At 33.5% G+C, this 12,500-nt stretch overlaps 3 protein-coding genes across 3 annotated transcripts; 1 reads left to right on the top strand and 2 right to left on the bottom strand.

The window, feature by feature from the left end:
* Positions 1-274: 274 nt before the first annotated feature.
* Positions 275-2,360, top strand: LOC100806355 (H/ACA ribonucleoprotein complex subunit 4). The gene has a single exon (XM_003545656.5). The coding sequence runs from the start codon at positions 331-333 to the stop codon at positions 2,098-2,100; it is 1,770 nt and encodes a 589-aa protein (XP_003545704.1). The 5' UTR covers positions 275-330; the 3' UTR covers positions 2,101-2,360.
* A 2,252-nt stretch (positions 2,361-4,612) lies between these two features.
* On the bottom strand, positions 4,613-6,238 carry LOC100804758 (RING-H2 finger protein ATL54). Its single transcript, XM_003545654.5, has one exon. The coding sequence runs from the start codon at positions 5,937-5,939 to the stop codon at positions 4,782-4,784; it is 1,158 nt and encodes a 385-aa protein (XP_003545702.1). The 5' UTR covers positions 5,940-6,238; the 3' UTR covers positions 4,613-4,781.
* Positions 6,239-10,844: 4,606 nt separating this feature from the next.
* On the bottom strand, positions 10,845-11,210 carry LOC100801592 (classical arabinogalactan protein 1). Its single transcript, XM_003545650.4, has one exon. It carries the CDS (start codon positions 11,208-11,210, stop codon positions 10,845-10,847), a length of 366 nt encoding a protein of 121 aa, XP_003545698.1.
* Between the last annotated feature and the right edge of the window lie 1,290 nt (positions 11,211-12,500).

Below are 12,500 nucleotides of genomic sequence, written 5' to 3'. Positions count from 1 at the left end.
AAAGTTTTTATTCGGAGAATATTTAGTAAACGTATTTGCACTCTTATTTTTGTTTTGTTTTCAAAATAAAAATAAAAAACACTTAAAACAAAGTCTCACCTAATATATCTATAAAAAAACAAAAAATGAATGTACATTTAACTTATTTTGGGCCTGTAGTGGGGAAGAGGGGTTTTTGGTTGGTTTGGACTATGACAGCATGCAACAAAGGCCAGGCCAGGCCAGCCCAGCCCAGGCCAGCCCGCGTGCCCCTTAATTAAAACCCTTGTTCGCTTTTATCGCCTCCATTACCCTGAGTCCTAAAACCCTACCCTTCTCAGTTGCAGAGCCATGTCTCACTCCGACAGCAGCAAGAAGAAGAAGCAGCAGCAGCGTAGCAAGCACGAAGGAGGAGGAGGAGAGGAAGAATCGAAAGACGAAGGCGGGTTGATGATCAAGCCGCAGAGCTTCACTCCCCCAATCGACACCTCCCAATGGCCCATCCTCCTCAAAAACTATGAGCGTCTCAATGTCCGCACCGGCCACTACACCCCCATCCCCTCCGGCTACTCCCCCTTGAAGCGCCCCCTCGCCGAGTACCTCAAATACGGCGTCCTCAACCTCGACAAGCCCGCCAACCCTTCCTCCCACGAGGTCGTCGCCTGGATCAAGCGCCTCCTCCGCGTCGAAAAGACCGGCCACTCCGGCACCCTCGACCCCAAGGTCACCGGCAACCTCATCGTCTGCATCGACCGCGCCACTCGCCTCGTCAAGTCCCAGCAGGGCGCCGGCAAGGAGTACGTCTGCATCGCCCGCCTCCACTCCGACGTCCCCGACGTCTCCAAGGTCGCCCGCGCCCTCGAAACCCTCACCGGCGCCGTCTTCCAGCGTCCCCCCTTGATTTCCGCCGTCAAGCGCCAGCTCCGGATTCGGACCATCTACGAAAGTAAGCTCCTTGAGTATGACCCTGATAGGCACTTGGTTGTTTTCTGGATTTCCTGTGAGGCTGGCACCTATGTTAGGACTATGTGTGTGCACTTAGGCTTGCTTCTTGGTGTGGGTAGCCACATGCAGGAGCTTAGGAGGGTCAGGTCTGGGATCATGGGGGAGAAGGATAACATGGTCTCCATGCATGATGTCATGGATGCTCAGTGGGTTTATGATAATTATAGGGATGAGACTTATTTGAGGAGGGTTGTTATGCCCTTGGAGATTCTTCTGACTAGCTATAAGAGGCTTGTTGTCAAGGATTCTGCTGTCAATGCTATTTGTTATGGTGCTAAGTTCATGATTCCTGGGTTGCTTAGGTTTGAGAATGATATTGATGTTGGGGAGGAGGTTGTGCTTATGACTACCAAGGGTGAGGCTATTGCTCTTGGGATTGCTGAGATGACTACTGCTGTTATGGCCACTTGTGATCATGGGGTTGTGGCCAAGATCAAGAGGGTGGTCATGGATAGGGATACTTATCCCAGGAAGTGGGGCTTGGGCCCGAGGGCGTCCATGAAGAAGAGGCTTATTAGTGAAGGGAAGCTCGATAAGCATGGGAAGCCCAATGAGAAGACCCCCCAGGAGTGGCTTAGGAATTTGGTTTTGCCAACTGGTGGGGATAGTGTGATTGCTGGCTTGGCTGCTGCGCCGGAACCTGAGGATGACAAGATTCAGAAGAAGGAGGGAGATGGGGAAGGGAAGAAGAGAAAGAAGCATGAAAGCACAGATAGCCCCGTTGCTGTTCCTGCTAAGAAGGTGAAAGTGGATGAAGTGGAAGAGGTTGAAAAGCAAGAAAAGGTGAAGGTGAAGAAGGTAGATGAAGAGACTGTGGAGGTTGAAGTTGAGAAGAAGGAGAAGAAGAAGAAAAAGAAGAAGAATAAGGAGAACAGCGAAGCAGCCTCTTCTGATGAGGAGAAAACTGAGAAGAAGAAGAAGAAGCACAAGGATAAGGTTGAAGATAGTTCGCCAGAGTTAGACAAGTCTGAGAAGAAAAAGAAGAAGAAGAAAGACAAAGAAGCTGCTGCTGCTACTGCTGAAATTAGCAATGGAAAGGAGGATGACAGTAATGCTGATAAGAGTGAAAAGAAGAAGCACAAGAAAAAGAAAAACAAAGATGCTGACGAAGAATAGAGGAAGGCATATTTTTGTGTTTGGTTAAGTGGACTCGTTATGTATTATGCCTATTTCTTGATCATTTATAATTTCGCTTTGTTTACTTTGTTGTTTTTTTAACATTTTGGTAGCTTTTTCTTGTGCTTTTTTTCTCTTTAGTTTTCCCCCCAACAACTATGCTTCTGAAAACGTGTAGTATGCCTTTGACGGTCTTTTTAGCGTTTAAAAGATCTCCTACAATTGCTCAGGTTTATGCAGATTTATGGGTTTTCTTCTCAGTTACATGATATTCAACTTCTTCACTTTTACTCACTCAATGTGAGACTTCATTTCACATTTATACTCCATGAATATTTTAGGTTCTTTTGTAAAACCTCTTCTATGCCTTTGTTACTTAAAAAGAGATTTTGGGGGTTGCAGTTTGTCTCAAATCACTGCCCACAGCCTCAGGTTAAGGCATCAAATTGCATTGTTTTGATTGTTTTTCTTAAGTTAAACACGGCAAGCACAAGTTTAGAATGGTACAAGAACTAACATTAGTTTGACAAGCACTAATCCAAATCAAACTCAAGGACTGAATTCTACAAGATCTAACGCCATGTATTACTCGATTCTAAATGCAAACGATTAGGAAGTGTATATCTAATAACCGAGACACTGGCATTAACAAAGTGAAACTTTGCCTATCAAGCGGCAGCATAAAGTAGTTGCCTTTCCTTAAATGGCGGGGAACTTCAGAAGCCCAGATAAAAAGTGTCAACAGGAGGAAATATCATCTTTATAATTCAATCATAAAATCTTCATAAATTAAAATTTCTTTCATCAGAAAACACGTTCTCTAAATCCGCACAAGAAAAAATAAAACAAACAAAAACATATTTCTGATGTTTTGCATTGTGAGAAAATCATTGATGAGACAATTATACAACCCCGAACCCCTGGAATACTACTGAATTGCTGGAATATAGGAGCATTTGTGTGCATAAATGCATCTGAGCTGTAGCTATAGTATATACTTTATATTGCAATGAGGAGTATGGAGCTTCATAAATGGGAGCACTTGAGAAATGACAATATAGATGAGCATTTTAGCTTATTTGGTAAAACCTCCTCTATTCTTTTGCTACTTAAATCACTGACCGGATCTGAAGTTGTTAAGGTATCAATTAGGATTTATTGCGAAATAAGTTTGGTTATTGGTTCACTTTTGGCTTTGACCTTGAGAAATTCACTAACAGAATCTTCTCAATATGTGGAAAGATTTGAGTAGAAATTAGAATACATTCCGATTAGGATTTTAAAATATTTTTTAACATAAAAAAATGTTAAAAATTTTAAAAGACTTCATGAAAATGTAATGATTTTTAATTTTTTTCAAATACTTTTATGATTCGGATTTTTGTAATTTAGATTTTAATGGAGTTATAAAATATCAATTCATAAGATTTAGAAGGACTTTATGGATTTACAAGATTTTAAAGAACTTTATGAACTTTTAGAGAATATTCAAAATTATATAATCTAAAAAAAATAATTGATAATATACAAATTTTCTTTCACTTATAAACACGCAATAAACCTTTAATATCTTTAATTTTTTCTTGAAAAATAAATAAGTGAGTCATTTGACTTTTTTTTTATCCTATTTGATTCAACTTCTTAACTCGTATATCTTATTCAATTGACAATTGAAGCTAGTAAATTAGGTTTTTGTTATTGCATGTTTTTTTCAAAACAAATAATTATTTTTTTAAGGAAGAAACAAAATATAGCACTAATTATCAAAACAAAAAAAAACATCCACCAGTCATGAGGGAAAAGGTGAATCATGAAGAATAAAAGATTTTCGATTGAGTCTCAATTTTATACAATAATCACTTTTATGAATAACTTTTAATAGATGAGATAAGTTCGAGCTAACTCGGCCTATCATTGTTAAAAATTATGTTAACCAAATCCCCCAACATGTTGCATGCCAGAAAATGTATCTAAGTTTGTGGGTCTTTCTAGTGTTGAAGCAAATATCCATTTGAGTATATAGTTGAAAATTATTGTATTTGTATTAATAATAAAAAGTTGGATAAGCCACAATGAGTGTCATAAAAAACCGCAAATACAATACGATAGAATTCTCCTAGGCCAAATAATACATAACAAATGATTGTATTTATATTTTAATATAAAAAGTTGTTATGGAAAAGTAAAAGAAATGAGAAACACTTTGTACATGACAATGGTAAATAAACATACAATTATTGAAGATTAAATGTTATGGAGTGTTATCCACATCTACTGATTCCGTAAAACTGTTATTAGCTGCAATACCTCCTATGAATTGTGGAGTGCCATTTGCCAGTTATATTCATCCTTTCGTAACGATTTGAGGCTGGATTCCATTGTTTTGTTATCTTTTTTATTCTATTTCTCGGCATCTTATGACACTATCATCAATAATCACCACTTGCTGGTTGATTATGGATTCTAGAAAATCACAATTTCATGTAAAGACATCATCATACATGGAACAATCTGAGCAAAAATTCCACAATATTTATTTGCAACTTACTGATTTACTATTATACACTTGAGCATCACATAAGTTGCTTCATGCAGAAATTAAAATTTGAAGCTCTCACCTTGTTGAGAGTTACATAAACATTTTAGTACGCAAGTTAACATAAGCTAGTAGGACAACATTATCAAAAGCTTCTCAGAGGAGCATTTGGCTTCTTCTGACTGCAGCCATACCAGGATAGAAGGTATTTCCCATTAAAGGACTGTGACCTTTTCACTGAAGAACTAGGAACACCCTGCAGATATCTCGCTAACCTGAAAGAGGAGCTACCTTTGGAACTAGTTGCCAAATCGTTTCCAATAACCCCCTTTGAAGCAGTAGGATCATCATCCACACCTCCCAGCACTCTTTTTGAGTTACCATTAGACTCTACTGTTGCAAGAGCAAGATTGAAATTTGCAAAAGAAAAAGAATCCAGAGAAACCGAACTTCTAGGAAGAGTGCTTGCCACATCTTCAACTGGGGTTTCAGTTTCACAAACCCTCACTCCATCTTCAACTTCCAATTGGCCTTCTTCCTCCTCTGCCCTATTATTCATCAATTCAGAATCAGGAGCACTATTTTCCAAAACTTCCATGTGGCTGTTTTCCAAGGAACTTGAATCAACAAAACTAGACTCCATCCTTGCAGTTGCAAGGTCAGCAACAATTGGAGCCCGGCACATAGGACAATTGGTATGAGACCTAAGCCAGGTATCGATACAAGGAAGATGAAAAGCATGGTGACATTTTGGCAAAAGTCTGAGATTCTCGTCCTCTTGAAACTCACTCAAGCAAACAGCACAATCCGTTCCTTCAATCAAGCCCTCTCCTTTCTTATACTTACAAACTGTGATGGCATTGATAATCGATTGCTGAAGGCCAAGGGTGCGGATATACCATATGGGGTGGTCCACCATAGGGCCATTCTCTTCATCAACAAAATCATCATCATCATGGTGTGTTTGGTTTTGGCGCCTTGATGTTGATGATACCCTCCTCCTTGAGCTAAACCTGGTATAGATGGCACGACAACAAACGACAAAGAAAGCAGCAGTTAGAAGAGCAAGTGCAAGGAACAAATAGGTGGAGATTTTGTGGTTGTATGCTTGATCTGCTGCACCATCATCATATGATTGAAAAGGAGGAACTTGTGGTGGTAGCGTTGGAGGAGAATAATTGGTTAGGCAGATCTTGAGGCAAACTTTGCAATCTGATGAACAAAGCTCAGACTTCTTCACATGGCAAATTGACCCGCAGATTTCTGGCAATGGCATCAACTTTCTGTGATGATGCAGACCCATTTCAGAGAAGCGGAAGAGAGAAGACCTCAAATCAACATCACAATTCAGAGTGGGTCATGGATGAAGGTAGATAGATGATGATGACTTGAGGTCTCAAACTTTGACTTCCAACGATAGCTCTTTTGTCTTTAAAGATGTTCACATCGTACTGGTAGTAGTTGCATAAAATTATCATTTTTTTTAACTTCTTTTCTTTTGATAGCTATTTTGACTCGAGGTAAGTGTGCGTTTAGGTTTTAGTTAGAAGTTAGAACTTAGAACAACTCAAAAATGTTTTTATTTTGGCAATAATAAATTATTTTTTCTTTATTTTTGTGTATTAAAAATTAGAATTGTGCATTGAAATTTGTAAAAAAAAAATACTTTTTAAACTTCTATTTAAACTTAGCCTAATTCATTAAAGAGGTTGAAATGGTTTAGTTAATTGGGACCCAAAGTCATGATGTTATTTAACAAAATTAAATAATCCACTTCACCAGCCAAAGAACCAATTAACATTGGTAAACTTCATTAAATCTTATAGCCTAATTTAATAATTTTAGTTTTTATGCTTATTTAATTTTATAGTAGTAAATAATTTATTTAATAAAATTGACTATATTAAATATTAGGGTGACGCATATGGTATTCAAACTTCGAATGCTCACCACTCGTGGTGGGTCGTGGGTCGGCAAAAAATTGACTCAAAGAATCGATTGCTTTATAAATACTAAATTGGAAACTAGAAGTCAAACTTGAACTTTTTTAGCAAAAAATTAAATGTTAAATCATGGTTGAATGTAGTCCTCTAAAATTGCCTTTTAGAAAAAAAAATTATAAACAAAAACCACTAATACTTCATTGATGGTCTTTTTTAAATAGGTAACTACATGTTAAGGGATCTAATTTAGTTAGTTAAACAACATAAAATTATTATAAATTTTTTTATATTATTTTCAATTTTTACGGATAAAAAAAATACATGATAATATGACTAAATAAGTTCATCCCAATACAAAGCTTATCTTATTTAAACAAAATTATTTCCAGTAGATACCAAAAACAAGATCACGGCTCTGCTTCTTGTATGCTGAGTCCATTTTTCAGTTCTGAATTGAGAGTTTAAAAGCATTGAGTTTTGAATTGATTGATTTAAAACCCTATTACAGCCCAATTCAAGTTTAGCACATAAAAATCCATTAAAGGCCGAAATAATAGTTTTCATCGAACTTGGACTTTATTTTGAAATCTTGAATTGATTAAGACTTTTTTTGGGGTTATTGTTTCTTGCACCTTCAAGTTGCTTTCTGCACCCTTTTAGAATGTATTTTTTACCTTTTGGATCGTCATTCTGTAAGTCAGAACCTGAAATAAATTCAAAATATAATTTTTACATTATGGATTGACTAGTCCAAAAGCTAAAAAAGTGGTAAAAAAGCAATCTGGAGGTGTAGGAAACAGTAGTCCTTTTTCGGCCCGACTTGTATAATTAGCCCACAAACTATACCCGGTTGACTTACATCAACTTGGATAGCACATTTTGACACCTCCAAATTAACTATTAATATCATTAAATTTAGAGCAAATTATAACAAGATCTCCTGAAATTTTGTTTGATTAGACAAATATTCTCTGCTTTCTTAATTATTACATCCACCTCTTTTGTAGGAGATGTTAATGTAAGATTTGAAGTGTATTGAAGGAATGTTAATGTAATATTTTCAAACATATAAATAGATGTTAATGCAATATTTTCAGATATAAAAGGAAATTAATAAATAAAAAAGGAATATGCGTGATTTGATAAAAATTTAGGAAGTGTTGCTGTAAATTTTTTTTGAATTTATTAAATTAAAAAGGTTGTATCACAGCATTAAAGAATTTTATATTATTTTAGCCGTGCATAATAGTAAAGTCCTTTTTTTCTTTTCCTTTTGGTGAAGAAATTTGTGGCATTTTGTGTGACTGTAATGAGATACTAAAAAAAATAAAAAAAATCGTTTGCATGAATGAAGGGGTAAAGGTTAATTAGCTAGTAAACGCTTGCGTTGGTCATGAAATTTCTGCGTCCAACAAACGATAAGGAGAAAAAGAAAAGCAAGCGTCTCATGAAATGTTTCATTAAGACATTCATTCATCTTTGGGTGCTACCAAAGGACTTATAGTGCTTTTTGTTTCACTCCCACTCCTCCAATGGGACTGTGTGCGCCTGCTTTGCTGTTGGAGTATAAGAAAATGACATTTGAATGAAAAGGAAATCTAATATCAAACAAGAGAATTTTAAAAGTAATTGAATTGATATTTTGAAGGTAGAAAAAAAAAGTTTAAATATTTTTTTTTCCTTGCAATTTATGTTTCTTTCTTTTCATCCTTATAAAATTATTTTTTTTATTTTTAGTATTTACAAATTATATTTTAATCCTTAAATGGTCTGATAGTGCTTTGAACAATTAAAAAATATTATTTAAAGCGTCATAAAAATGAAAAAATTAGGCATAATTTACAAAGATTAAAAATAAATAAAAAATTACAAAGACCAAAAACAAAAAAGAGTTAAATTAGAATGACTAGAAAATATTTAAACCAAAAATAAATCTCAATATAAAAGGAAAAATTAAAAATAATTAATAAATACAAAAATATTTAACATGTGATGATGAAATTAGTTGTTAAAAAAATATAAAATAAGAAAAACTCTCATCCAAAAATGAAAACTTAAATTTATAAATATGAAATTAATTTCATCGATTAAAAATATCCCACACGAGTTAAATGCTAGTATATATGAAGTAGTGGATCAAGCCACCCACAAAAAAAGTAGTGTATGATAGAGGAGTTCATCAAGTGATTCAATCCGCTGTGAATCGAAAAATTATTATAAAAAAAATCAAATGCATAAAAATTTGAAAAAACTAAAAATTTGATTGGATTTCAAACTCAACTTCTAAGTATGTGTATATTTTTATTCATAAATTTATAATATCATTCACATTTATATTTTTATTTTTTATATATTTATAAAACTATCATGTAATTAATTTATGCCTAGTTATAAAAAATATATTTTTTTTACTAACTATCTGCATGTAAGTATATTATTATTTGTTATATAATGGCAGAAGAATGAAATATGTAGTATTAAAATTATTTTTATTATATATATTTTTTATTTAATATTTTCTATAAAAAGATTAAAATTAAAAATAATTCAATCCAAACCACTTTAAATTGAATTAGATTGAATTGGATTTAAATTTTAAATTAAATATATCAGATGATAAATTAACAAAACTAAAATAATTGAATCAAATGTTTTTTCTTTCAAAGTCGATCTAATATGCGAACACCCTTATATATGATTTAATTTTTTTGTAATTTTTCTTTAAAAATAGAATAACAAGTTTTCATTGAATTTTTTGTTCAATAAAATATTTTATTTTCATCAATATTTTGTAAATTGTGTTTAAATTGATTTTTAAACAAAAAATGAAGTAAATACTAATTTAATATAGCTTGAGTGAAAATAAATATTGGTATTACCTTTCAATCAATTATTGATAAAGTGAACGATATTAACTGATTTTTATCTTTTTTCTTTTGTGAATTTGAGGTATCTCTAACGAGAATTGATTGAAGGAGATACTAAAATTTATTGAAGGAGTTGAGTTCTCTTAATTGACATTTTTTATATGCAAAAACTGAGGATCAAACCCCTAATAAATAAAATAATATATTTAAAAAATAGGATAATTTGGAGATATTATTTAATATTCTATAAAGATGATATTATTCAATATTTTATTTTAACACTTATTCTCATGTTGACCATATATAAATAACCTAAACTTTGTCATTATTAATGAAAAACCACCAATTTTTTTAAAAAAGAAATAGGTTCATTTGACATGTATAGAAATTTATATTAACTTAAAGTTAAATGAAATTGAATCAATTTTAGCACCGAAATTTTTTTATTAGAAGAGATAAAATCTATTTCAGCGTTTAATTTCATGACTCTCGATTAGAGAGATACCTTACTTTAAAAAAAATTGATTTTTAACAGTTAAATTTTATATTAATTTAATCCATAAATCCTAATACAATAAATTCAATAACGTTATGTGAAATTTAAATTTTATTAAAGCTGATAAACCATGTAATATTAATCTAATGATTATGCATATCAAATTTTAAATTATTTAACAATAAAAAATTACTTAACAAAAACCTTTCTATTACAAACGAAATTAAGAGAAAATAGGATCATATTATTTTAAAGACACAACAAGACCATGTGCATGAGTTTAAGAAAGAATATATTTGTATAGGTATAGCATACTCTGCATACTCCTCAGTCCATATTGTATATCATATTTAACATTTAACATAAAAGCAAATAGAATCATACACAGATGATTAAAAGCAAATTGAAAGAACAATGTCCACAATAAAGAAAAAATGCATTATTGCCATTTTACAATTTTTCTTTTAAAAAACAATTACATGAACGTTTTTCCTTCTGTTTTCAAACTCATTATTTTCGTTCTGTAATTTTATTCGTTATACGAAGTCTTTTTCCTTTATTTCATTTTAGCTCAGAGCAGCAGCGTAGGAATCTTGAATCAAAGAACAATGAGGAGCAAGGGCTTCCGAGTAATCATAACATAATCACAAATCTCTCACAAATCATAATAATAAATAACGAAAGATAACACGAAATTATTTTCACTGAACAAACAGGCAAATAGCGAATACTATTACGAAATTAATGAAAAACTAACAAGGTAAATCGCTTGTCTTATACAAACTCGAAATTCTCCAGATATAAAACTCTAAATGAAAAAATAATAACTATAAAAAAGTAAAAAAAAAATAAGGAGAATATATAGGAGATAATAAATTTTCTATATACGCCTATGTAGCGGTTCACATGATCGATGCGGCGGCGACGAGACCGACTACGACAGATCCGACAGCGGCGAATCCATTCGAGACGGCGGCATTCTCGGACGGTGCGGGGGCATCGGACGGAGGGGAAGAGATCGACGACGGAGAGATGGAAGGCGACGGAGAAGACGCCGGAACTGAAGTAGGAGGAGACGGCGGAGAGCTCACGACGGAGGATGAAGGTGAAGGAGCAGCGGCGGGTGGAGACATGGACGAAGAAGGCGAGGGAGTGGCGGTTTTCGGTGGAGCAGCAGCGAACTCAGGAGACGACGCCGGAGATTGTGCGACGGCAGAGAAGACGAACATCGCCACGAGCAGAAGAAGTAGAGTGGAAGAGAATGCCATTCTCAGAGGTTGAGAATATAAATTGTAAATTACAGTGAAAGTGCTGCAACGGAAGAAGCTATGAGTGCGTGAGAAGAATGAGGAGACAGACACTTAGAATTTATAGAAAGAGATCGGAAGATCAGAGGGTGGAGATCGCTCATGTTGGAGGTCCACTATAAAGAAACGGGCTTTTGGTTCAATCAACACCGTACACGTGGAAGCAAGAATTGAGCTAAGAGGGACGAGTCAAGAAATAGGAAAGTGTGAAATTTGTGGGGATCCACAACCGTAAGGATTTGGGGGCTACGAGAAGAAGGAACTCTAGTCCAGTCTGGCCTTCTGTGGACCATCTTATTATCATTATTATTCCTTCAGTTCTTTTATTTTTTTACGGAAATGTCCAAAACCCTCATTTAATTTCAATTATTTTTTTCAAAACTTATTTTAAAATTTCAACATATATATAGTGGAATAATAAAGAAAATCAATTAAGAACTTTTATTATATAAAATATTTATAGTCAAATATTAATATCATTTCTTGTTGATATTTTTATAAAAAAAAGGAATACTATATGATGGAAGGACTAAATTACTAGACTTTGTAGGTACAATTATGTTCGATAAATGTGGTCTCAGTTATCTTAAAAAGGGATGAATTAATTTTCACACTAACAAATTTTTAATCCCCTTCTAAATGAGATAGACTACTCAGTATGCAGAAGAAATAACAATCAATTTGATAATATTCTTTAAACATGCAAGAAAAAATTGATTGCAACAAAATAAATGAGATAACGGAAGAGAGAATGCAAACACAATTTTATACTAGTTCAGCAAAATTCGTTGCCTACATCTAGTCCTCAAGCAATCCATTTGAGATTTTTCTTTCTATTTGTAAAACCCTTTTACAAAGTTTGAACAATACAGAGATAACTCATCTCTTGTGTTCGGAATTCCTTACAACTTAAGATGTAGAAGCAAAACTTTTAAGATTATTTTGATGATGCCAAAGATTATTAAAGATTCGTTCAAACAAGATTAAAGAATCAAGAAGATTCAAGAGAAGACTCAAGATATGCAAAAGCCTCAAGAAAAGCATCAAGGTAAGTTAAAAAAAAAATTTAAAAAAATATTGAACAACACAAAAATTGTCCAAGAGAATTTTTCAAGAAATATCTTTTACCAGAGTTTTTACTCTCTGGTAATCGATTACCATAAGGTAGTAATCGATTACCAGAAACCCAAAACATTTTATAATTAATTTACAAAGTAGTAATCGATTACCATTATCTTATAACGTTCAAAA

This window comes from Glycine max, chromosome 15, assembly GCF_000004515.6.
Source record: "Glycine max cultivar Williams 82 chromosome 15, Glycine_max_v4.0, whole genome shotgun sequence".
Lineage (NCBI taxonomy): Eukaryota > Viridiplantae > Streptophyta > Magnoliopsida > Fabales > Fabaceae > Glycine > Glycine max.
The sequence above is the reverse complement of the archived record's forward strand: the minus strand, read 5'-3'. Positions and strand labels throughout refer to the sequence as shown.

Coding starts and splice junctions, on each gene's coding strand:
- LOC100806355 (XM_003545656.5), top strand. CDS start 331: ATGTCTCACTCCGACAGCAGCAAGAAGAAGAAGCAGCAGCAGCGTAGC.
- LOC100804758 (XM_003545654.5), bottom strand. CDS start 5,939: ATGGGTCTGCATCATCACAGAAAGTTGATGCCATTGCCAGAAATCTGC.
- LOC100801592 (XM_003545650.4), bottom strand. CDS start 11,210: ATGGCATTCTCTTCCACTCTACTTCTTCTGCTCGTGGCGATGTTCGTC.